Source organism: Orbicella franksi, chromosome 13, assembly GCF_964199315.1.
Source record: "Orbicella franksi chromosome 13, jaOrbFran1.1, whole genome shotgun sequence".
In the NCBI taxonomy this organism is placed as follows: Eukaryota; Metazoa; Cnidaria; class Anthozoa; order Scleractinia; family Merulinidae; genus Orbicella; species Orbicella franksi.
The window spans coordinates 9,489,752-9,514,053 of NC_138157.1; the positions used below are offsets into that span (position 1 = coordinate 9,489,752).

At 38.6% G+C, this 24,302-nt stretch overlaps 1 protein-coding gene across 7 annotated transcripts; it reads right to left on the reverse strand.

Moving 5' to 3' along the window:
• Nucleotides 1-24,302, reverse strand: LOC145466414 (sodium- and chloride-dependent transporter XTRP3A-like). 7 transcript variants are annotated; one of them, XM_081450130.1, is made up of 10 exons: nucleotides 24,197-24,302; nucleotides 7,635-8,236; nucleotides 6,399-6,779; nucleotides 5,750-5,838; nucleotides 5,211-5,321; nucleotides 4,184-4,510; nucleotides 3,206-3,416; nucleotides 2,520-2,676; nucleotides 1,723-1,897; nucleotides 1-1,119 (listed from the first exon to the last, which is right to left on the reverse strand). In XM_081450130.1, exons 2-10 carry the CDS (start codon nucleotides 8,203-8,205, stop codon nucleotides 835-837), a joined length of 2,307 nt encoding a protein of 768 aa, XP_081306256.1. In that variant the 5' UTR covers nucleotides 8,206-8,236; nucleotides 24,197-24,302; the 3' UTR covers nucleotides 1-834. The 7 variants fall into 7 exon arrangements, with proteins under 7 accessions (XP_081306256.1, XP_081306257.1, XP_081306255.1 ...); XM_081450131.1 differs by lacking the exon at nucleotides 24,197-24,302 and adding an exon at nucleotides 23,647-23,670; XM_081450129.1 differs by lacking the exon at nucleotides 24,197-24,302 and adding an exon at nucleotides 22,260-22,399.

Sequence of the window (24,302 nt, forward strand, 5' to 3'; positions counted from 1 at the left end):
ACTCTAAAAAGCGGGCTATGAAAATAGACAAATATAAAATGTAAAAATGATTGTCTTCTTTTCTTTTTCTTTTTTTTTGTCACGTCATTGTATGTTAGTCTTGACTGAGAACAAGCGCCTGTCAAGTTTGTCTTACTTAATATCAGGCTTCACGTCTTCTCATACTAGCAATAAACTCAGTTCATTAAAATTTGAACTATTTAGCTCCTATCATCGAATCCATTAGACGAATCCATTAGAAAATGGACACAGCAGATTACACCTTATAGCTTACCCCCCCCCCATCATGACTGCAACAATATCCCCTTATACATAGGGTGCGTTCCTATGGGGTGATCTGAATAAGGATCAGTGATCCAAGATCACTCCTATCGTGGTGCATCAAAGGAACCGATGTATCTGTGACCAGAGTGGATTCATCGGCTCCTTTGATGCACCATGATCTAAGCGATCTTGGATCACTGATCGTGATCCAGATCACGTACCCCGAAGGAACGCACCCATAGATACGATGTCATGTTAGATTCCCAGATGCCAAAACAGCTTAATGAGAGTCAAATTTCTCTTTTTTGCGTTGAGTAAAGCTAAATCAAAAGGGCACTTGCTAATGTAGAAGAATATCAAAAAGGCGGCTACGAATAAATCACAAGAACTGATCTAGGACGGACTACGAACGTAACAGACAACTTGAAAACTTAGGGTTAAGTTTTTTTAAGACACGCCAGCCGTAAAGTAAATCCTTCAAAACCAAACTTTAGGAGATAAGCCTGTCGTTGGAGAACGCTCGGGCAAGTTCGGAAGCATTCGGCGTTTCTTCGTGACCTCTTCGTTCTGTCAGTCTTCCTCGTCGACTGTCCTGTTCACATGACCATTAACGCATGGACTACTAATAGGGGTAATGTTATAAGACCTTGATCGTCCGACAATACAGCCCAGCTCGCATGATGAGATGCCAGAAGAGCCGCTGTCACTAAAATTCTCTCTCGTCTCAGGCTGCGCTCTGCGGCGCGTGAAACAGTCATGAAGCGGTGGATAAATAATGCATATTGAAGGAATAAGAGCAAACGCCATGTAGATTACGTACGCCCATGGAGGATAAGGTGGGTACTTCACTTTTGCCTGAAAAGAGAAACATATATCTCTTATTCACCGAGTCCGAGGTCCGGATTGTAAGTTACGGACCGAGCTTTTTCCCCTTCGATTAACGGCACAAGCGCGAAGCGCGCGGACCATGAATCGTAGCTAAGAAGAAAAACGAGGATCCCAAACTTACAGAACGGACTGGAAAAACGAGATCAGTGATATATTTATTATATATATCTACTGTGTGTGAGACGGATTTCGACCGAGTCGAAAGTAAACGAGTCAATTCGAAATTAAGTGGTTAGCACATTTTAATTCACAATCTTTAACTTGCTATGAAAGTCAATAACAATTTAAATTTTAGCGGCCCGTTAAAATGACCAATAAAAGCGCGCGAAGTAACTGAGAAATTATTTATTCTAATAACTCATTTCAGTGTGTAGTATTGCTGTGAGTTATTTCCCCAGTCTTGCGGTATTTACCGGGTGTGTCAAGATACAAATGACGCGTAAAAAGAAACAGCTGTATTGCATGTTAAAATGTCTAGCAAGTGATTTATCATCCAACTTTCAGGCACACTACAAAGGACAGTGATCACAAAACCACACTGATCCAAATCGCTTCTCTGTTCTGATTTACCTCATCTCTGTCCCAGGCTGTGTAGGAGAACTCTCCTCGAGCTATCTGTCTGATCATTTGCACAATTCCTCCAATTATAACGCTGAGTATGATCAGCGGTGAAACAAACTTCCAGCAAACCTTCCACCTGCTGTTCACTTGCTCTCCTGTCATCGCACAAAGATCTTTCGAAAACCTGCAAGATGATGTAAGAAATTTTGCTATTCAGTTATAGTTTTTCAAGATACGAAATGAAAATACCAGAGTTTTAACAAACTCTAACTTTCAATGTCCATTTATGGGGAAGCCGTATTTTGGTAAATTTTACATTGGCATAAAACAGATATTTTTCTTTTTTTTTTTTTTAATAGTCATAGGCACGCAATGCGTATATAGTGGCGTAGACGCTACTAGACTAAATAAATGTGGAGGCCGTCGCAGCGCTTCTTTCCTTGTTGGGTGTATAACTGGGTACCAGTGAATTGCTGGACCAACTTTGCAACAAATTCTAAGTACCGACGATTTTAGAAGAAAGATCAAACCGTGCATTCAGTGTATCCGTTGACGCCACTCGGGCGCACGATGAATATTGGGGCCGGCACCGGACTTGAATACGTTTGTAATAATAATAATAATAATAATAATAATATTTAGTGAGGAATCCAACTCGCCAAAGACGGTTTTCAGTGGAGCCCTCCGAATACGTTTCATTGCATTCTATTTTAATTCCACAGTCAAGCTCATAATTCTGTACATTAGCACCAGCACCAGTCTCCTTCCTATCCTTGGTGCTATAGTCGCTCAACTGATTCACTTACTTGTCCATTCCATAGACAAAAACCACGCCTATACACTCCGCCAATCCAGTGAGGAGAAGAGGAATAGAACTGGCGCTGCTGATAATCTCCAGTAGGTAAAAACCGGTTGACTGCACGAATAACAGGTTACTTATACACATTACTAGGCAGAATATGCCTGCAAGAAGGGAAAGAAAGGGGAAAAAACGTAAATTAATTAGCGAAAAGCTAATTTGCCTCATGGAGTTTAAATCGACTGACAGGATGTGCCCATGTAAGTACGTCTTAAAAGATTGCGAACTTTTCTTGTGTACTTTGTCGTTACTGAAACATGCTACTGCGTGAACTTGTCACTGGCTCTGAAATTGGGTATTCTGTAGTTGCTTATCATAATCTGATGTTGCTTAGTAAAATCAATAACAGAGCGCAATTTTGACAAATCCTCTTTTATTGTATACGAAGTTAAGAAAACTCTTCGGGTTCCATATGTACAAAATATTTTTTCTTGAAAGCGAAAACGTACTGTTTACCGCTTCAAGGTGATAAATAACCACTTCAACATTTGCCAGCCGTCGCAGCGAAATAAATGGCGCGCATCATCAGTGCCCTGCTGATTCCTAATGCCCCGCTCTCCCCTCTCCCACCCTCAGGATACAATCTAAAGTATTAAAAATAACATTTACATCGTGCAGTGCAACTGGGCTTACCACAAATCACTTCGTTTCTCCAAGTTCTTGAAAAAAGTTTCATTTCTTTGCAAGTTGTAACAACTATCTCTATCATTCCCAGCATGCTCGAGGAGGCGAGCAGAAAGAGAAGTAGGTAGAAGAGACAAGACCACAGTGATGGATAAAGGCTAGTCATCTCGGTAAATACTTCGCTTAATCCCGCAAACCCGAGAGATACTCCTGGAGGAAGCTGAAACGGAAGCACAGACAGCAATATTAGACTTTAATTCACTCCAACCAATCTTTGTTGTTGAATCCCAGGGTTGAAAACATTTAAGGAAAAACGGAATCGTAGGTTAAATCAAAAATAGGCATACAATATTATCACACCGATAAAGTATTAAAATTCAGGCCAAATACCGCCTAGAACTATTGGTATCTGCCGTTGTTCTTAGATGATATCAGCTTATTTCAGTTATCAAAGTCTCGAAGTCAGGTTTTAAAGGACAAGATGACCCAGCCGTCGATGTAATGCCTGTAACCTCGAAGGAACGGTGAGAAAAAACCCAAACCAGAGACAAACACGACTAACTTGCGGCGCCGGAGGAAAATATCAAAGAAATAAACCGTAAATACCAAGGCTACAAGCAGTATAGCGTTTCCTTTAGTTCATCGAAAATTAAGTGGCAAAGAATGAGAGGAGAAAGGGCGTATACGCCTCGTTTCGTCAATCTATAAATAGAAAGAAGGTCTGCTTGTTGTCTACTGAGTACCTAGTCAAGGCTAGAGCCCCAGGCTATGCGTAAACAGCACGGCCTAAATGACTAAATCTATCAGTCACCCTACCGACATTCAGGCCATAAAGCTGTAAAAATTCATATTACGGAAAAGTCTCCTTGTCTGCCTATTTTCCTCATCGTTATAGAATGCTAGTGATTGTTGGTACAAGTTAAGATTGGATATTAGAAAGCCCTACTTGGCTTAAAGATAAGGTCACTCTGTTATGTATACACTTACTTGGTCAAATATTTCTCGCCTACTACACGATATTGTTTTCGTCGCGTTAGTTATGGAGCTGTTACCGGCAAGCGCCGCTAACCTATCCAGATCACATTTGTTAACTTTGTAATTAGCCTTGAAACCAAAGAATGAAAACATGATTATGCTGGCCCACAGAGAGGTTGCGCAGTTCCCCAGTGCAACCATGATCGCGTCCATATAACAGTTGTTCTTGGATGGGTTTCCACTGGAAAAGAGGGTTAAACTTCCGAACCCTACCCCTAAAGAGTAGAAAATTTGTCCTGCGGCGTCCATCCATACGACGGGATCTTCGAGCCTTTCCCACTGTGAAATAACATATGTACTAGTTTAAAATAGGGTAGGGCTAGGGCGGAAAGATGAGAGACCCTGGGAACGAGCAGTTGAGCTATCAGTTCAAAACGGAAGCGTGTCAGAGTGGTTTTCAATTCAGTGTCGAAAGTAATCAGGCAATTACTTTGGTTTTGGTGTTGGTTTTATTAGAGTTTGAGATTGGCTGAGTAATCAAATTAGAAATTAATTGGTTTGGTTTTGGTTTTACGACACTCAGTTGAAAACCCCTTTAGCTCCATTTCTCAGCTAACCAGTTAAAATTTTGTCCAATTCCCAGCTAGTTAAACCCCATCCAGACCCTCAAAAAAGCCAGTGACGGTCTGACCAAAATCATTGGGATTTACTTCTCATGATTGACAGCGATTAAAATTTCGGAAGACACACGGGTATTCCCAAAGCTAACTCTGTTGACCAATCACGGTTCACTAATCCTCCACATGGAAATTATTATGCCGCGCGTCTAAAAAACTAGGAACTGTAAGTACATGTCTTCTAAGATGAAAGCATTCTTGGCGATGCGGAAACAGCCAACACCAGGGCGTGATTTACTTTAAAAGCCCACACAGAACTGCTCATTACAGTCTCTAAAGAGTGCCTAAAAGCGTAGGACCACACGTGCTTTGAGCAAGCTGATGTGAATAAATCAATTTAAATTTTACTGTAGGTTACATACCTCGGGAATGAAAAGACGAGCTAGTCCTTGCGCCCAGCCATCCAGATGAACGCTAACAAAGAAAAACGTGACGAGATTGAGGACGATGAAAATAAGAACCACGAGCAAGATCTGCAGAAAAATTCAGATTTATATTAAGACAGAGCTGGCACACATAAACTGGGTTTTATCTGGTGAGTATTACATCATGTATGCAAGCTTCCTTTTTGTTATTAGTTTTCGCACAAAATATGCCCATTGCACAGCGCGTCTCCATTGTCGCAAAAGTTTTTTCTTTATCCAGAGACAATGAGACTGTGAGACGTATCTGCATGTTACATATCACAACTTTTTTTACAAAAACAATGTTAGAAATTGAAAATGATTTTGGATTCTTTCAAGAAAGATAGTTCTTTTAAAGGAGAAAGAGAGAGTCCAGAGAATCTATTCAATTTTTCTATGCGAGACGTTTCTCTGTTCCACGGTTTACATTTTTAAAAATAACTAGCTACCAATCACACAGGACGGTCTTTAAAAGCGCACACGTGATCAATACTTACCTTTGAGGCCCTCCGCACGCCACGCATAGCCAGTAGAAACGATATGGTCCAGCACGCCACGACGAACAAATACAGGTACATGTTGATTCCTGTCAATATTATTATACTGAGTTAGATCAACAAATGTCAAAGTCGTTAAAAGCTTTATGAACGCATTAATATTGTGGTTTTTCAAACAATGTTTTGCAGCATTTTGTCCGTTGTTTGTCCTCTACTCCTGAGCTAACCTAACCTAAGAGAAAGCCTTACTCTAATTGGAATACTCCACACGTTAATTCTACTCCGTTCGCACTTATTCGACTTGTGATGTATACGCTCAAAAAGCGACTCGTGCTTTGCATTCTTTTGTTTCAGGTTTTTATCTTTTAACAAATATATATAGAAATAAACCATCAAATGCAGGGAAACCTAGACTGTGACATTGAGCTATTTGGAAGACAATGCCATCCACAGAAAATTGAAAATCCAAAAGTCTGTTATAGCGATTTGCCAACGGTATTTGATTGGCCACAGATGCAAACTAGGCTGTTACTGTATTAAAAGATTCAATTCAACAATGCTCTAATGTGGTTCTTGCCATATGTCTGAACCATACTGAAATTTAAGGAATATTATTAGTTATATCAGATCAGACGACGTCATCTCTTACCCGTGCTCTTGTTGATATCATCTGCTACGTCTAATGTTTCTCGGTACCAATAATACTTGGCAGGACTACTCTTTGAGCACTCTGGGACCTGAGTTCCATTAGCAGTGTTGTCTAACGTGGGGCAAGTGTTCCATGGCAATGAACTCCTCATTGAATGAATAAAGTAATAAAAGCACCAAGACACAATGTAGTTGTAATAGAAACACGTTACCAGGCTCATCAGCGTCGCAGCTACGCCGATCCCTCTGAGACTGGGACTGAGATCCCTCCAGGACTCCATGACGGAGTCCCTCCCCAATCTCTGTCCAATGGCCATTTCCAGGCAAATCAATGGAATTCCCTCCAAGATTAGCATAATGAAGTATGGGATGAAAAATGCGCCTACAAAATAACACACGTATATAGCGGTCACTCTAGAAACTTTAAAAACTTATTTACGTGTTTGTTGGTAAAAGTAGAGTAACTGGTTTGTTTTATCATAAAGCAGAGATGAGGATTCTTTCGGGTAAGTATGTTCATGGCGGGTTATTAGATAAGTATAATTAGTATTAGATTTTATATTATAATAGTTAACAGTGAATAGTTTTTTTTTAATTGTTTCCTTTTTTTCCTATACTGATTTGTTTTGCGTCCTCATACTAGCACTGTTATCGGATTTTCCCAGGCTACAAAGTTTCTATCTATCTATTTTAAAATTTCTCAATTCCGTTCCTCGTATAATCCGGCTCAAGAAGCTGCTACGGAATGAAGTGACAGAAATATCGCGGAGTTCTGAATGGAATGCTGGTCCATTGTTGTTGCCAGTGATGGCATGGCTATGGAGATTCCCAAGGCGAAATGAAGATAGACCCCATCCTTTCGTGCTCAAAAGAAAGCATGTGTGTGTGGAGAGCTGGGGAGTGGGGCAAAAGTCGGGTTCCTCTTTGCTCCAGTTAGCAATAATGGAAAGGGCTTCTCTCCTAGATCCGCCCAAGGCAATCCCCAACACTTTTTCCCCTTTCCCGTTTGTCAATCGATACGCGTTTCGACCCCCTGAATGGAAGCAGGCAGTGTAAAAGTGTCAAGTGTCAATAGCGAGTCCAGTAGAGTGTAAAGACACGTTGATTTTATAGCAGGCCAGCAATCCTTCAGTTTATATTCCCGATTTTCTCTAGCAGACTGAAGTTCTCAACGTAACACGTATGTTAGCTGTATGTTACGGCATTCTTGCCGGGTGTTATGTGCTCTCGTCCTTACCTCCTCCGTGTTTGAAGCACAGTTGAGGAAACCTGATGACGTTTCCAACTCCCAGGAGATACGATAGCACTGCTACAAAGTAGTCTCCTTTACTCTTCCACGGCTTCTCAGGGTTTCGCTCTTGGAAAGCTCGTCTAAGAGAAGACCCACAGCAGGTTATCTTCCCAGACTGCGACCTGTGTTCTCTCTTTAGCTGTGATGGAAAACCGTTTTCCTTTTCAGATAGGAGTCTAATTGCAGCACTGGCCGGTAAACCGTTCGTTTTCCTCTGGAGTTTATTTGCGTATCTCCCGTTGACTGGTAGACTCATTCTCCCGTTGTAACTGACATGGTAAATCAGTTTGCTGCGCGACTCGTTCGCTGCACAAGATTGACAAGCGATTTCTTTTGTTGGATCGCCGTCTAGGATTCTTCGGGGCTGCGGGCTCCTTTCTACCCAAGATTCCGTGTGAATGTCGTTTGCATGGTTAGGTCTGTGGTCCTCAGCTCCTTCTTTCTCCTTCGGTGGGTCTATAGCTTTATTACCCCGTATTTTCATCGGGAATTCTTCTTGAGCAGCAAAATCACTCATGTTTCTGTAGTATGTTCACTCCGTTCTTTGTCTGCCAAAAAGTGAAAAAGTTTAAAACGTGTTAACGGAGACTGTGAATATAACTTCACTCTCAACCAAATCTTCTTCAAAATGTTTGCAAAACTCATTGTTTTGTTCTGCTGCACATGTTGCAGGACCTATGGCTATAAATTTCTTGTCGAGGCATATGTTGCAAATATTTCTCTTTCACTTCATTTTACACTAACCAATGTAAACCCTGTAAATAGAGCGCAATAAAGAAGTTGGGCTGAGTTGAGTTGAAGTAAGTCCGTCCGATTTGCAAATGAGGCACATTTCTCGTTGCGCACTAAGAGTTCAGTAGTTTCCCGAATGTGGAAGTACATGTTATGGAGGTAACACTGTACTGATATTCTTCAGGAACACAAATTCTGGTGTATTCAGGAAGTTTGTCACGTGTGGACCATGGAACATGCTGTGAGATGCTCGGAATTATTATTTCTTAGCAGTTTCTGATATGATGATTAACTTTTCTTTTCTCTACCACTCAGGGACATTGGAATTCGAAGTTGTTTATATCACACAGACTGACGAGTAAAGGAAATTAAAAACGTGACCAATGAATTAAACGGACCGCAAAGGTGCGAGCCGTTCTGTGACAATGTTCTACAATTTATTGCACCATATGTAGAAGACGCATATTTTGACATGTGCATTTTGCCGCAATTAATATTTTTAAAAGCGGCTCAGTTGAAATATATTATCGGCCTACCCACGTCACCATCTTAGATCTTCTTTTCTATACCAGACATCTTCTTAATTGATGTTCGCAATTTTATGAACAATTCATAAGCTTGATTAGTCTGAAATTTCTCTGAGACGAAGAAGGCAGATCATATCTAAAAATTATTACATTTTGAACTTGGAATATCCCCGAAAAATTACCTGCTGTAGGCTGACCCCGTATGTTAGTGTAAAATTTCATAGAATCCAAAAATTATATTTTTTAATCAGCCGACATGAGACAAACAATAACAGCGGGATCGTTGCACGCGAATCAGGTTGGTTTCTAAGTTACCATGGCAACATGTCTACTTAAGGACGACTGTAAGTAAACAGCTAAAATAAAACAGGTTCTTTTGCAAATGAGATGAACAAACATTCGTCGGAACAAAACCCAAACTAATAAGAGTTAAATCATTAAACCCTGATCGCTTATCAAACGGCCGCGTATGAAATGTCACTACCGGAACTCGCGAAAGACAATTAAGATGAATGCTGAACGCATTTATCGTTTTTACTAAAGGAGATTCTTAATTGCGGTTTGTTTATTCGACGTGGTTAATGACGCCACTGAAAGTGTAAATTTCTGCAGTGGAGGGACAGAATTCCACCCTCGGTACATCATCATGGTTTGCTGAGAAAGTTTCATTATATCGATCAATGATTTTCTAGTGCACTCCGCAAGCGACGTTACTGTGACTAGATATATAAGATAGTCCCAGCTACACTGTAAAGCAAACTGAACAGTAATTTTTTTTGGCTTCTCCTCTTTCAGTGAGAACCGACAGATTATTACAAACCTACGCCGGCTAAAATGGTGTTTAAATCAACGCTGAAAATGAGCTTTTTTGAAAAAAAAACGTAATGATACAAGACGCAAAAACGAGACTAGTTTGAAATGAAAACGTTACCGTAAACAAGGGATTCTTGTAAAGATTATCTTTCGATGGTAGCGGGATCTTTTGAGGATTGGAGAAAATTGGTTTAGTCGTAAAACAGTGATCAGCCATTGCCTCGTCTCTTTTATCTCTACTCTCGTTTAAAGCTTACTAGTTTCTTTCTAAACTAAGATAAAAAGACAATAAATAAAATAAAATATAACGACCATTCTTTACCTCGTTATTTACAATCGAGTGAACAGGCTATCAGTGCCAGTCAGGCAAAGTTGGGCTTTGCGGCGGATTGATAAATTTCCCTTCACTGATATTCAAATTATCACAACCAGTCCACGAGAAATCCTTTTACCAGTATTTGAAGCCAACCTTTTCTTAACGATTCTGATTGGGTGAAAATAATTAAAACTTTCAGATGACTTTCACGGTAAATTACGTCCGTGTATATCTTTAGTTTTTTTGCAATGTAATTAATCCTGCCTCGAATATACGTCGAAACGATGCGACAGCAGCGCTTTGTTCATGAAATAATGCACAGCTTTGACTTTGAACTTTGAAAACACAGCTGCTCTCTGTTTGGTCAGCAAGAAAAAAATTGCATGTCTAGAAAAAAACGTTTTAACACGTTAACGAAGCAAGATATATAAACACATATGTTTTTAATTCTTCTTCTAAAAAAAGTAAAGGTGTTTCCATTCAACCACTCGATAAAGTTACAGTATTCCCACAGGTCGAAGAGATTCACGAAAACAAACTTGTTTAATAAATTTTCACTGAAAAGTAAACCATCCAGACCTGAAGTTAAACAATCAAGGTATAAGGCGTGTTTCAACTTATTGAAGCCCCGATAAAACATATTTAATGAGCTTTAGCGGTTTTTTAGACATGCCTCTCTTTTATTTCAAAACAATGACGCCCGAGAAGTGAATGTTGTCGCCGGCAAAAGTGCTAAAAGTGAGACACTACTTCGCTAAATTATATGTAAATAGGGAATATTGAAAAGTTGCTGCGCGAAATCATAAAGGAATATGTAAAGTATACTGGCTGGAAAATCATTGCCATGTATACTAAAATTAGTGGCTATGAAAATATATTGAAAGGTCATTTTATAACCTATGCATCATGTCATGTCAGGATCCGTCCACACGACGCTGGAGAAATTTGAAAACGGTTTTTCACTCTGAAAACGCATCAAATGTTTTCCGTCCACACTACACAGGAGAAATTTGAAAACGCAACTATCAGCGGTCATTTTGGATTTGTGCTTAAGGAAAATGACTAGATTATCGTAAAATCATCGTTTTCGAAAAGCTCCTTTTTCCGTCTACACTAAAACGCAAAGCCGGCGTTTTCAAATTCCTCCGGTTTGAAGGGTGATTTCGAATAGCTCAGTTTTCGAGACGGGTTAGTGTGGACGGTAGGCCTAACCGTAGAAATGAAGCTGCATTTTCAATTTTCTCTGACGTAGTGTGGATAGGCCTAAACGAGTAGCTCAGGCTATGGAGGTATATTGAAATTTCATTTTATAACATATACATTATATGTCTATTAGGTAAAGGAAAAGATATAATCGATCAGAAGATTCAGATCATGTCAGATTGATCTAGTGACCATTGTACTTGTGGACAATCACCTAGAAATGCTAGAGTCATAAAGTTCATGTCATAAATTTCCTATGTAGAATATCAAACCAACAAAAAAAAAACTGTGCGATTTATATACAGCGAGCTGTAGTCATTCGCGTTCTTTACATAGATAAACCGGGCCAAGACCGAGCTTGATACAAATGGTGAACCCAAGAAGTAAAGAGCTCGCCTTTCGTGAGAATGGCTTAAATAATTAATCAGCGTCGTCTTAAAGCAGCTGGTAAACGGTAATCTGCCTCTTTAAACAATGACAAGCTTTAGAACCATAACTCACAGAAACAATTTCGAGCGCGCCTCACAATTGCACGTGTATAAGCGGCTGGACATGCGTTTTTTTTTAGCTTGAATTTCGCTCCTACGTTCTTGAGTTATACTGATACCGGCGAAACTGGAGGTGGCTGTAGTTTAAAGAAAGTTGTACAATGTTGGAAGTCCTGTGATAACGCTTAATTTTCTTTGCTATGTTTAAAACCGTTTTATTTGTTATCCAAATCATGAAGGCGTCAGGCTAAGCGGCGGGGCTGCCAATCTGTTTAGTCGACGAAGTAACAACACTCTGAGTGGGCTTTATATTAATCTTTTTTCACAGCACTTGGTCCAAACGACCTCAGTCGTGCATGCAATCTGGTTGGTAAATTGGAGGTTCAATTAATATCTGGACAGCTGGTTCGAGCTTTAATAGCAGCCTTATTGATCAAACGTTTCAGTAAAAACATTGACTTCGTTCATTTTTAATTATTTTTTAACTGCTTTGGGTTTCACGTAGGCGGAACGAAATAGGGAGAGTTTAACAAATTCCCCTTAGCCTGCGTGGCTTGCACGGCGGCTAGCACGCGAGTAGCAAAGCCGTGTGGGATTGGTGAAGAGTCGAGTCGCGGCTTAAAATGGCGAGAATAAAAATAATGGCGCCTCTGTCACGAAAAAATCGCTTGCTTAAGAATTCCGCTCGCTAAGAAGGCTAAATCCTCCTTGGCATCCCGTTTCCGAAAAGTTTTTGATTATAAAGCCTGATCAGAAATTGTACAAAAATACTACAAAAATTGCCTCGTCAGCAATTTGCTTCCTTGATACATCATCAGCGTCTGAAGGAGGCGCTGTGGCCTATTTGTTACTGGGCTGAACTGCAGATCGCACCGACTAAGTTCGAGCCCTGGCCGAGATCATTGTTTTGTGCTTTGGAGCAGAACGCTTTGATCTCACAGTGCCTCTCTCCACCCAGGTGTATAAATGGGTACTGGGGAAATGAATACTGGCGGTAACTTTTCAATGGACTAGCAACCCATCCAGTGAGGAGAAGAAACACTCCTAGTCGCTTCATGCCACAGAAACCGGAGATAAGTGGCCCGGCCTAACGGTCCACTAGACTGTACTCGAGCGCAGACTTTAAATGTGTTGCTTGGAAACTTAGGCTTAACCGTTAAGCGCAAGCTAAGCCAACGCTCAGAATATCTGCTCTTCTATTTAATAACGTAATTATTTCCTTCGCTACCTGTCAGCGACTTGTTACTCGGAGAAAATGTTATGTTTCATTTATCAATCTGGCAGCCGACCTGACGTGTTTTTTCTTGTTGCATATGCATATTACTCTGACACTGGATAAGAAAAAATATCCTGAGGACGTAATGAAATGAAGTTGTAACCCTTTTTAGGCCGGGCATTTTTTTTATGATTCAAAAGTACTGAAAATGAACTGAGAAATGCTAAAATGTCCTAAAAAAGTAAAAAAAGATTATACAAACAAAAACAAATTAAAAAATTAAAATAAAAGATGAAAAATAAGAAAATTACAGTTTTTGAAAAGTACGTCTGTCAATTGACGGTTGCCATGAAAACAACAAGCTCCAAGTACAACCAAATGTCATACCAAATTGTTCCTCAAGATGAACATCATTCGCTAAGTCTCACAGGTTGATAAAGTCATAAATGATGAAACTCGGCGCGGACACTTCCTCACCCCGAGCCATAAGTCTTTAAAATCGGCTTGTGGAAAAAGACTGAATTTTACAACAGTAAAGCTATTTGTATGCACATATACATGAAACAGCTACAAATAATGTCAATTTATACAACCTCATAACATGCTCAAAACACAGCTTGACAGACTGTCTCGATAGAGTGATCCGCCCAAACGACAGTGAAATTTATATCAGTAACAAAAACTTTAGTAACGTAAACTGTAATAACATGAACGTTTCCCTAACTCTGCAGAAAAGTTGCCGTGGAAAAGAAAGAAAGCGAAATAAACCAATTTCGGAAAGGCTATTTACAACAAGAGATAGACTGGTACAAGTTATATTATTGCGTCAATGCGCTTAGCTATAGGAGTACTAGTGAGCCTCAATAGTCCAGTCTTAAAAGGTGAAGCAGCAGAAAAATACAATAAAATTGATCCAAAATTGCTCTAAGAAAAAAGTAGATGAATTATCAACCCACTGATTCCAAGTTTTTCCCGCGTAATGCAGCCGGTCCGGTCCAATTTTATTCCCTCACTGTTTTTCACCCTAACTTCGTAACCAGTTCCGTTCATTTGTTTGTTTATATAATCAATTTTTTTTTGCTGAATTTCGTAACACCACGATTGGATCGCTTCATTCCTTTTTCTGCCAATAAATAGTTTTTTTCTTAAAGGTTGGCACACGCTAGGGGACGTAAAGTAACAATTTTCCTCGTGCAAAGTGCCGGAAGAAGTTCTGTTGTGGGGAAGACATTTTGTCCCCTCAGCATGTTGCAAGAAATTCAGTTGGAAGTAAATTTCGTGCGTTCTGAAGCAGAGACAAACGACCTCAATTTTTCAATGTCGCATCGTCTACACTGCTCCTGCAACCGTCCTCGCTTCAACATGAACCAATATCCGCTTCGTGTGAACCAGCTACTGTCCCTGCAACATGGGTCCTAAGCGTGCTTGTCCCTGCTTCACGTCCCCATAACGTATCCTCTAGTGTGTGCCGACCTCTATATTAATCTTCAGGTTTGAAGTTTCATTCCTGTTGGTTTCAAAAGACCCCTTTTTCATCCAGAAATACTGCCTGCCAAAAATGTTCTGCATTGCTGTGTGCCGGCTTAGTAAAGTTGCTGGTTCAGCTCTATAAGTGATATTCGCATGATGTTCCTTTTACCGTGATACAAAATTGAAAGATGTTAGCGATAAAAAAATGTCTAGAAACAAGTCTCAAGTTGAACGCATACAGAATTTTTTTTTTCTAACTCCTTTGGCACAAAACATCATGATTTATCAGTGTCATTACATCAATTTTTCGCCGTTGATAAAAATACCGTGACGAAATGCTCAAACCGATACATTAATTCCGTTGTACCTTTTACAACTGATCATTATCCTATTTTATTTTTGAGGCTAATTGCCTCTTAATTCCCGCACCGATCGTGTAACCGATTTTGAGTAAAGCTCTTTGAATGGGGCATTGTCAGTGCAAATCAGGTAGTGTCTGTGTAGTTTGCACTCCCTCAGTGTAGCAGGATACTTAAAGAGCGGGCTAACTTTTAACAGAGAAATCGAAATATTTGAGTCAAGTGCTTTAGATCTAAGCATGAACAATGATGTGGCCGATTTAAAGTTAGTCCAGATCAGACTAACTGATTTACTTTGGATAGCTGAGTAGTCCAGAACAACTTGATTCTCTGTTAACATCGTGATCCTCGATAACAGAGTTTCGTGTAAGCCGCGTAAATAATGTCTGCACAACACCTTTTAACGTTACAGCTAAAATAGAAAACGAGTGTCGATATTCAGCAATACTAAACTGCGCATTGTTCACCTTATTACTGAGTAGAAGAGCTGGTCTTACCTCGGTAATCAATTTCCCTTCCGTTAGTGACTGCGTTTTCTTGGACGTTTTTGGCCAGCAATTGTTGTTCCACTGAGAAGTACAGCTGTTTCATTTTTTTTTTTAGAATAATTTGCATGCTAAATTTGTTTCATACGAGAACGACGAGCGTCCTTCATCAGCAAGATATTCATTGTGAGAGTTATTACATTTCCGAGACCTTACAGTAACTATTCTCGACCTCCTCGTGTACCTTTGTTCTCCTCAATCAGGGTCAAACAAAGCAAATTTTAGAAGTTGTTTTCTTCTTGGGAAGACAGTATGAAATTAGCATTTCAGTCGTTATTTATTGAGGGTAAACACGACATTTCAATTGCGAACCATTTTCTCTCTAGTAATTTCCGTCGGTGTCATAAAACATGCTGTTAAGTCAACAATTTCGTAACATTACATCGTGAAATTTTCATTTGTAGATATTTTTAAATATATTCCGCGTGCTAATGCATGTAATTAGCAATTACGACGTCTTCATTGGCATATTCAAGGCAGACTTTGAGGACTTGTTCATTGCTTTTACCGATACTAGAAAACTGAGCCATACTTGTTCATGGATTGATCATGTTACGTGTCTAACATCAACTTTCAATTTAGTTGAATAACCTATCAGTAGTGGTTTCTGAAAAGGCATATCAGCGAGCTTTAACTTGTTTTAGATTATATTTATGCTACAACTTCAATGTGGAAGTGAAAACATCACTTTAGAACTAACACACTGAGTCCACGAGCAACTTTTCACACTTTTAGAGGTTTTCAAGACAACTTGGACCATAGTTTGGAATTTCGGCAAGTATTCGCTTTATATCAGAAAAAAAATAATACTAAATAATGATAACTAAACGATCAAATGTTTAACTGAGTATTCCAATACCGAGCAGTTTACAAAATACTCAGATGAGATGAACAAGTTCTCTAGAAGCTATACGTCCGTTACGTTGTTTGGTGACATGACACATCGTACAAGATGATTGGACGGAACATCAGAAACCGTTCGCTTACAGATTGACATCGAGGCTTTGAAAGCAAAGCGATCGACCTTTTCTGAGAGAAAAAAAATTCTTTGCGATAACATTTTATTTCAAACTCAGAAGCTTTTGGTACTTTATCCAGACAATTGCAACTGACATCTATTTCGTTGTTTGGTAACATGACATATCGTACAAGCTGTCAGTGGACAAAACATTAGAAAATTGACATCGAGGCTTTGAAGACGAAGCAATCAACTTTGCATGAAACCCTCTGAGAAAAGACATTCTCTTCGACAACATCGTAAATTTAAACTCAGAAATTTTTGTACTTTATCCAGAACATTAAAACTGGCAGAACTGCAACTCTTTCCTTTCTTACATATCTCTACAACAAAGCGAAGGTTTAGTCACTGTGGAAATATGAGGTGTTTTAATAAGACAAATCGCATGAATCGATGATACGGATACGACACCAGCTTGTGTAAATAAAGAAACGTTTTAGCCACCAAGAATAATACATTCAATTCAGTATGACACAGCAAAAGGAAATATATTAGTGGGCTATATTTATAATAGTTAATGGTAATGCGATCTTTGTGCGACCTAAAGCTGGAAACTAGCCGTAAAAATAATTATGAAATTACTGTTTTACATCATATTTTAATCGTAATACTGATATGTTCCATTCAAATGAAAATTATTTCGCCCAGTTCAAAATGACTTCTAAATGCATAAAGAGCCCATTGAACTTTTCAGTCTTATTTTGTCTGCATTAAAAGAAATAGATATTATTATCTGTTAGATAATATTCTGTGTTTCTTCGGTTATTTCGGAAAAGATGAAGCCTATTAGTGACAATTCTCACATTGTATTCTGCTAACTTTCGCCCACGGGCTCACCAGAAACGCATGTTCCTTAATATTCACTATTGGAATTGTGGATAATGGAAATTTTCCGGCCTTGAAATAGCTCGTGAATTATACTCTAGAATTTTGTTTTGATGGTAAAATAAGTGGCATAATTTGTTAGTGTTTCACTAAAGACCGAACTCGGGAGTCGTTAGAACACCCGCGAGTTTGTTGAGAATTCGTGTGTAGCTAGACAAGCTTAGACAGTGATAAGTTGGCCTTGAAATGTTTCATATCCCATACCTGCGACATCCAAGGACGATAGCAATTTATGTCCAAGTTTCAAATTCACAATTTCGCAACAAACTAAGATATTCCTAATTTGTCAACAGCAAAGCGTAACCCACGCTTATTGCCATAATTGACATTTTCTACCACATCTTAAAACGCATTTCAGTGACATCAATTTTCTCATTGTTAAATATTTAATTATTTAACCACAGGAGCTTCTTCTAATGCTGCTTTTACTACGGGATACCCTTTAGAATTAAACACAAATAAAAGTGACGAATAAAGAAGGAAATTGTAGATAAATGTAGGACAAGTTTTTCAGGTGCTTGGTTTTACTAGATTTTGGATAACCCAGCAAGAAACGGATCAACTAAATCTTCTTGTCGTGCGGTGTATTCATATCAGTAAACTTGAGTGAGTATCTATGTGTTTAGGTCTTCTTTACATGTCAGGTGAAAGCTACTAGTAAGCTACTTCGCGAGGTATCTAATTGGACACTTGTTACTGACCATCACAAGTTAACACAGCCTGGACAGTTAAGTTTTTTTTCTGAAATTAGTAATCATTGCAAGCGGCGCGTGAACTCTTGTTTATTTTTTTTTACATACAAATCTACAGATTGCCTCTTTCTTCAAAATGACAGTTACAAACTGCTTGACCAGATTGTGTAGAATTAAAGAATCCGTTCTAATATTTCGTTTCTCTGTTGATGACCCAGCTTATATATTATTATATTTTCGGACAGAAACGGGGGTGGTAAGAGTGAAAACAGGCTATAAAAGACTTTGCAACCACAATAATTGATAATTCATAACTTGCCGTGTTTCTCGATTCTTTTTGCCAACTTTCTCAAGAAAAGAAATACTAATAAACAGTGATGGCACCAGCTAAAAAAACAATTAAAAATATTGCGGCTTTTCTTTAGTGTTGCATCAATGAAAAGCGCGGTGCATGATGATTCCGTGTTCAATTGCACAAGTTGCTACACTTCACTACGTGAAAATTAAAAAGCTTGCCTCAGGGCTGGACATCATTCAGTTCTTTCCTTCATGAAGAATCTATCCTATCCGTCGATCAATATCGCTAATTACAACTGAAAATTAGTCTGAAAGAATTTGACGGATGGGTATTTACATAGATTAAAGGTAGCTTCTTGATACAACGCAAGGGCTGGCTTCCAAACATGTCTAAACAACTGACAAATCCATCAATAAAATAAAAGGCTGTGTCGTCAATTGATATGAGACAAGCAGGACTGTACAGCTGGCCTAACGCCAAAAGATGAGAAAATGAAACAACTATGGTCAGTTTTAACACGACGACAGTATATGTATACGACAAAAGACCGAAACAAAACAAAACAAAACAAAAAAAACACACAGTAAAGACTACAGTAAGAGTTTATTTGATTGTCGAAATTTAGCCACCGATCAGTGATAGCCCTGAAATGAGTCTTTTGAGACGCTGAAACAATTATTTGACAGGCCATGTGTTATTCAAATGACGTGTTTAAAATTTAAAACGCAGGACTGCATGCACTGAAAAAGTGTTTCGATTTCGCAAAAGATCTAGAGACATTACTTTCCTGCATTTATTAAGAAAGACGGCGAGCCAATATTTTTTTATTCAGATCGAATAAATCAAGCATGTTGATAAACGATGCTAAGTCGATATATAATTTTCTTCTTCACCTGTATAATATTTACATGACCTCAAAGTAGTGAGCCTTTTAGATGGCGAGTACTTAAATTTTCGAACGACAACCGGGAATCGTGCGTGAGTGGTATTCGATTGATAGAGGCTTTAGGTCCCGTCTACCGGCTACGCTGGAGAAATTCGAAAACGCAGCTTTATTTTTACGGTTAGGCCTACCGTCCACACTAATCCGTCACGAAAACGGAGCTTTTCGGAAACGCTTTTCAAACCGGAGGAATTTGAAAACGCCGCCTTTGCGTTTTCGTGTGGACGGAAAACATTTTGAAAACGGAGCTTTTCGAAAACTATGGCGTTGCGATAATCATGTGATTTACCTGTCTGAGTTTTCCTCAAACACACATCTAAAATGACCGGTTATTGCTGGGCGTTTTCAAATTTCTCCGGACGGGAAACAACTGATTCGTTTTCAGAGTGAAACCTCCGTTTTTCAAATTCCTCCGGCGTCATGTGGACGGAGCTTTCGAACTCTTATCCAATAATCACCATACGTGACATGCTTTCACAACAGGTTTCTGGGAATTGCGGGATTTTGAAGCCTCTCTGTTGGCTCTTTTTCATTTTTGCTTTCCTTTGCTTCAAATCGGCTGGAAAATATCCATGATTTTATTTTTAACCTGCAAAACGTGACGACATCGAGTATTAAAGCAGTAAGGGGATTTCCGACCCGGAATCATTGACAGAAGCGTCGATAAGCCGACAAGCCTTATATTTTGACCCAGTGCCAGTTTGACGTTTGTTTGTTATTAACTCAAGTTTCTAAAAGCGCATATAGCCACGGGCTTTGTTGCCATAGACAAGACAGCGAGTATAGTCTAATGCCGTCCGCTCACTAGATATTTTGAGTATTTTATTAAGCCAGAATTGGAGAATAATTTTTCTTTTTAACAACAACGTACGTGCAATGACCGTGTATCTACGAACTGTTAGCGAGGAGGGCACGAATTGTATCAAAGAATTCACATGTTAATAGCACGATGACAATCCACGCCACTATATAATTTTTCCAACCTTAGCATAAGAATCAGAATAAAGTCTCAGAGCACAGCCAGGTTTTTTCTTCGAAAGTAGCTTTTGCTCACACTAGAGTGAGTTGGATAAGTAAAACGACGTCAAAACAATTTTAATCGTTTAAGCTCTTCTGGCCAACGAGTAGTTAGCCGCCGACCTTCTTCAATTTTTTTCCCGAAAGTTGATCCTAACAATTTGTAGTGTAACAATAATAACTGTAAAGATTTGCGCCCTACGAGAGACAGTATTTCTGTTAGGATCAAACAACAGGAGGAATAGCAACTTTGCATTGAAATCCAACTGTCTCTTCTCATCTCTCTCGTGAAGGGTTGTGATGACGGTACGGCGATATTACAGGGCTCTTTGAACTTAGTGAAGCTAAAGAAAATTCCGCATCGTTCCCTAACCTGAAAAACGATTGCTTTAAATAGCGTACTAACCTTATATGCCTACCATCGGAAGGCGACAATTACAGACTCGATGCGTCTGTTTATGTTTGCTCTTATCAAGGAGAGACGCATTCTTGAATCAACCTGTGAAACGCCGAGCAAAAATGCATATGTAAAATGTGCGTGCAAGCTTCATTTGAAATGTGCAGTTAAGCACGTGCGACATGTAAAGTGGTCATCTATTGGTAACAAAATGAGTTAACCATATGCAAAAGTGGTCGCTATGCAATTTTTTCCTATATCAGTAATGTCACGTACGCCAGCAAAACAGAGTATTTTTTCTCGAAATGTCTCCGTGTTCTAAGATTGTTAACGCTGTAAGGCATTTGTAGGTGAAAATTACACACTAGCAATTATAGGTAACAGACCCCTACACGGCAACTTGTCACGAAATTGAGCCTTAAAAACTAACAGTTTTTCACCCGATCGTAATTGGTTCGGCTACTGTTTTCATTTAAAATGAATTAAAATATATACAACTGACAATTTATCTTCAAAATAGGGCCATTCGTGGACTCTACTCAAAGTGAGAATATTAACTTTATCTCGCATCACGTTGCTTTCTCACTCAAAAATCAGCTCATTAGCTAATCGTAAATACAATTTCGTATCTTACCACCTGTAACGTGAGTCTACAAAGGGCTAATACATCATAATGATTGCGTGTGTCGGTCTTGTTATAATTATGTTATTGTCACTTACAGGTTCAAAAATATTGGACATTTCGTGCCCTGTCAGAGGCTAAAACCACGCAAGTAACATTTGTTAACTTTTACCGGATAAGTTTCGTTTAACAATCTTCACGTGTTCGTTCGTTGATTGAAATAACTGAGATAAATCAACTGAGAATAAATTCACGAAAGACGCTTCAAAAAGGATTATGGGCTAAAAATGAAAATATGATAGAAGTTTTGAAAACCAAAGCGTTTTCGATTTAAAATGTCATCATTAAAGTTTTCTTTCAATTTTTTACATTATTTTTCAGAGAGGTAATTAACAATAACTTTATGGGGGCCCTGAACAGGACAGAATGGACTGATTTGCCTCAAGAAAATGGTCATATCGCTTATAACTTATAAACTGCTCAAAATATTGTGGAACATCAGGGGCGCAATTCATAATTATACTCTATTGTAAGTCTTATTTAGAAAACATTAATTCTTGTTACTATAAGAGGAAACTATTTCGCAATGGATTCTCCAAAGATTAAAATGAATATAGACTAAAACTACGACAAAAGTTTAAGAAAAGTCATGAAAAAAGGGTTTAAAATGTCGAGCCATTATCAGGGTTTGTTCTTGTAATAATTTTAAAGGTCCGTTTACACAGGCGATTTTTGTCGCGGCAACTAGATGCAATTTTTGTCGCGCTAAAGTTAAAATCGCACGTGTAAACCAGGTGCGATTTTCAGTGCGATTTGTTGCCGCGATATCACAGGGGTTTCGAACATGTTTGAAACTTGATGCAATTTTGCTGCGACAAAAATTGCATCGAGTTGCCGCGACAAAAATCGCCTGTGTAAACGGGCCTTAACAAATAACTCTGACTTTGAATGGGACTCTAACTAACACGGATTCAAACAGAATTGCTTTTGTAACTGGGTTCAACGAGCTACATAATAACGAAAAACGTACCTTTCTCTATTATGTTTCTTTAGTTGTTTGAACTCGACTTTAACTCTCGTTTAGAAGGCAAAGAAATGATCAAAGTGATCAAAACAAAGAAAAAACACTGTTGTGTCCAATGCATGGTTAACCTATCGAATTATTCAAAAGGTACATCATAGTATGAAAAAAAAAAAAAAAAAAAAAAAAAAAAAAAACAGGCACCGGCGGGCTCGCATGTGCACTGGTAACGAAATGAGATTTTGAGTTTTACACCAAGTGCCGGTCGAGTTAGCCGCCTTATAGAACAATTTTTAATTTCTATATGTTGTGTCCAAGATCATCTCAGAAATTATTTATCGCAATATTATTTGCGTGTATATTACCTGTGCTTATTGCATGATGTTGCTAAAATAAGAAAAATGCAATAGAACGTACCACAATTCACTATAAAGGTTTTAGTCATGGAAAGAATAAGCAAAAACTCGATCTGTGTAAAAACGTAGGATTAAATTTCAGTGTTGTCCCCGAATTAAAACTTAAATACGCGAATATATTTTGTCTTAAGCCTTAGAGAATTAATTTAGCTGATGGGAGGTCCTTGCACTCAGTAAACAAACAGGCATCGCGTTTAATGACGAAAAAAAACATCCAACTGTAATACCCCTGTACTGCTAATTTAATATTTCAGTCCTCGCGCGCCAACCTCGAATTCCCATAATTGGTATCTTCTTTGCCAACAGTTTGGAGAATATGTAACACTGAGTTTCTATATCAGTCGGAGATATTTTTTGGCAATACATGATGGGGAATTATGAATGAATTATGAATTACAAATTTCTTATGTACACTTATTTGCAAAAAATATGAGTGAGTTCATTAAAATGTACCTGATGCACGCTTACTAGTTGTCTTAAGGCATCATGCGAGAGTGACCGAGCCATTTTGAGCGAGTATCGTTTTGCTCCATTCACCTATCGTTTACGACTGACTGTATTTAAAATGCGTTGAAGTAGAGGTCAAACAAGTAACTCCCCATGAGGTAAAGACGTCCTTTTCGATGACCAGTATTTTCTTCAGGGTAAATAAAATAAACATTTTTTTTTTGAAAAAAAAAAAAAGAAAGAAAAGAGAAACGATACCATGGATTAAAAGCAATTTAAGCTATGTCCGACGAAAAATACGTCAATAACTAGAACTGGTCGCACAATTTTCTAAAAAGCCGGGCAGCTGACCAAAGAAAGGTTTGTGAACAGACCGTGACAGAGGGGCTAAGACAGAAATTTTTTTAAAATACCATTAGCAGTGTTAATTATCATCTATCGATTGCTACATTTTATATATTTGTTATTATCCCGGTGCCGTTTTCACTTATAACTATATCTTGAATCTGAGTGAGAAATTTCTGAATACTTACCATTACAGAGCAAGCTGTTAGTGACTGTGTTTTTGACGGCGCGTGTGGGCGGTCTGTTTGTTAGCAAGCAGAAATGCATCTAAACATGGTATACACGTTTAGACGAGTCTCTGTTTAGTAATATTACGTCCGTAAAAACCAAGAACGCTCCAAAACAACAACATGACACCCGCTAATCCGAATTCGATGTTTTTATGGAGATGGAACGCTCACCCAAAAATGCCCTTTGTTGGGCCTTTGAATTTGATATTTGACATGTTAGTTTTGAGATAAATAGGTCACACCGATCAACGCAATATAAACATTTTAAATTAAAGCTCTATGAAAAACGTTGGACGCAAATTTTTTTAAAGTGTTAACCACATAACACTCGATCCTCAAGAAATGTATATTGGGGGAAGATCAGGAATCGAATATTTATTCTTTGAAACAAAGAAATTAGCTGGTGTTGTCAACAAAAAAATATAACTTAATAGAACAAACCAACATTTGCATCGAATTAAATCGCCATACTAATAGTAGCTGCAATAGACTAAAAGAGCTCACTTACCTGTGATGGTTTTTGAGCGAAGAGCGGGAAATTAAAAAAAAAAATGTGGTGGCGTGCTGTCACTCCCTTTTTTTTCTTTTTTTTGCTCTTCCTCGACGATTCAGGT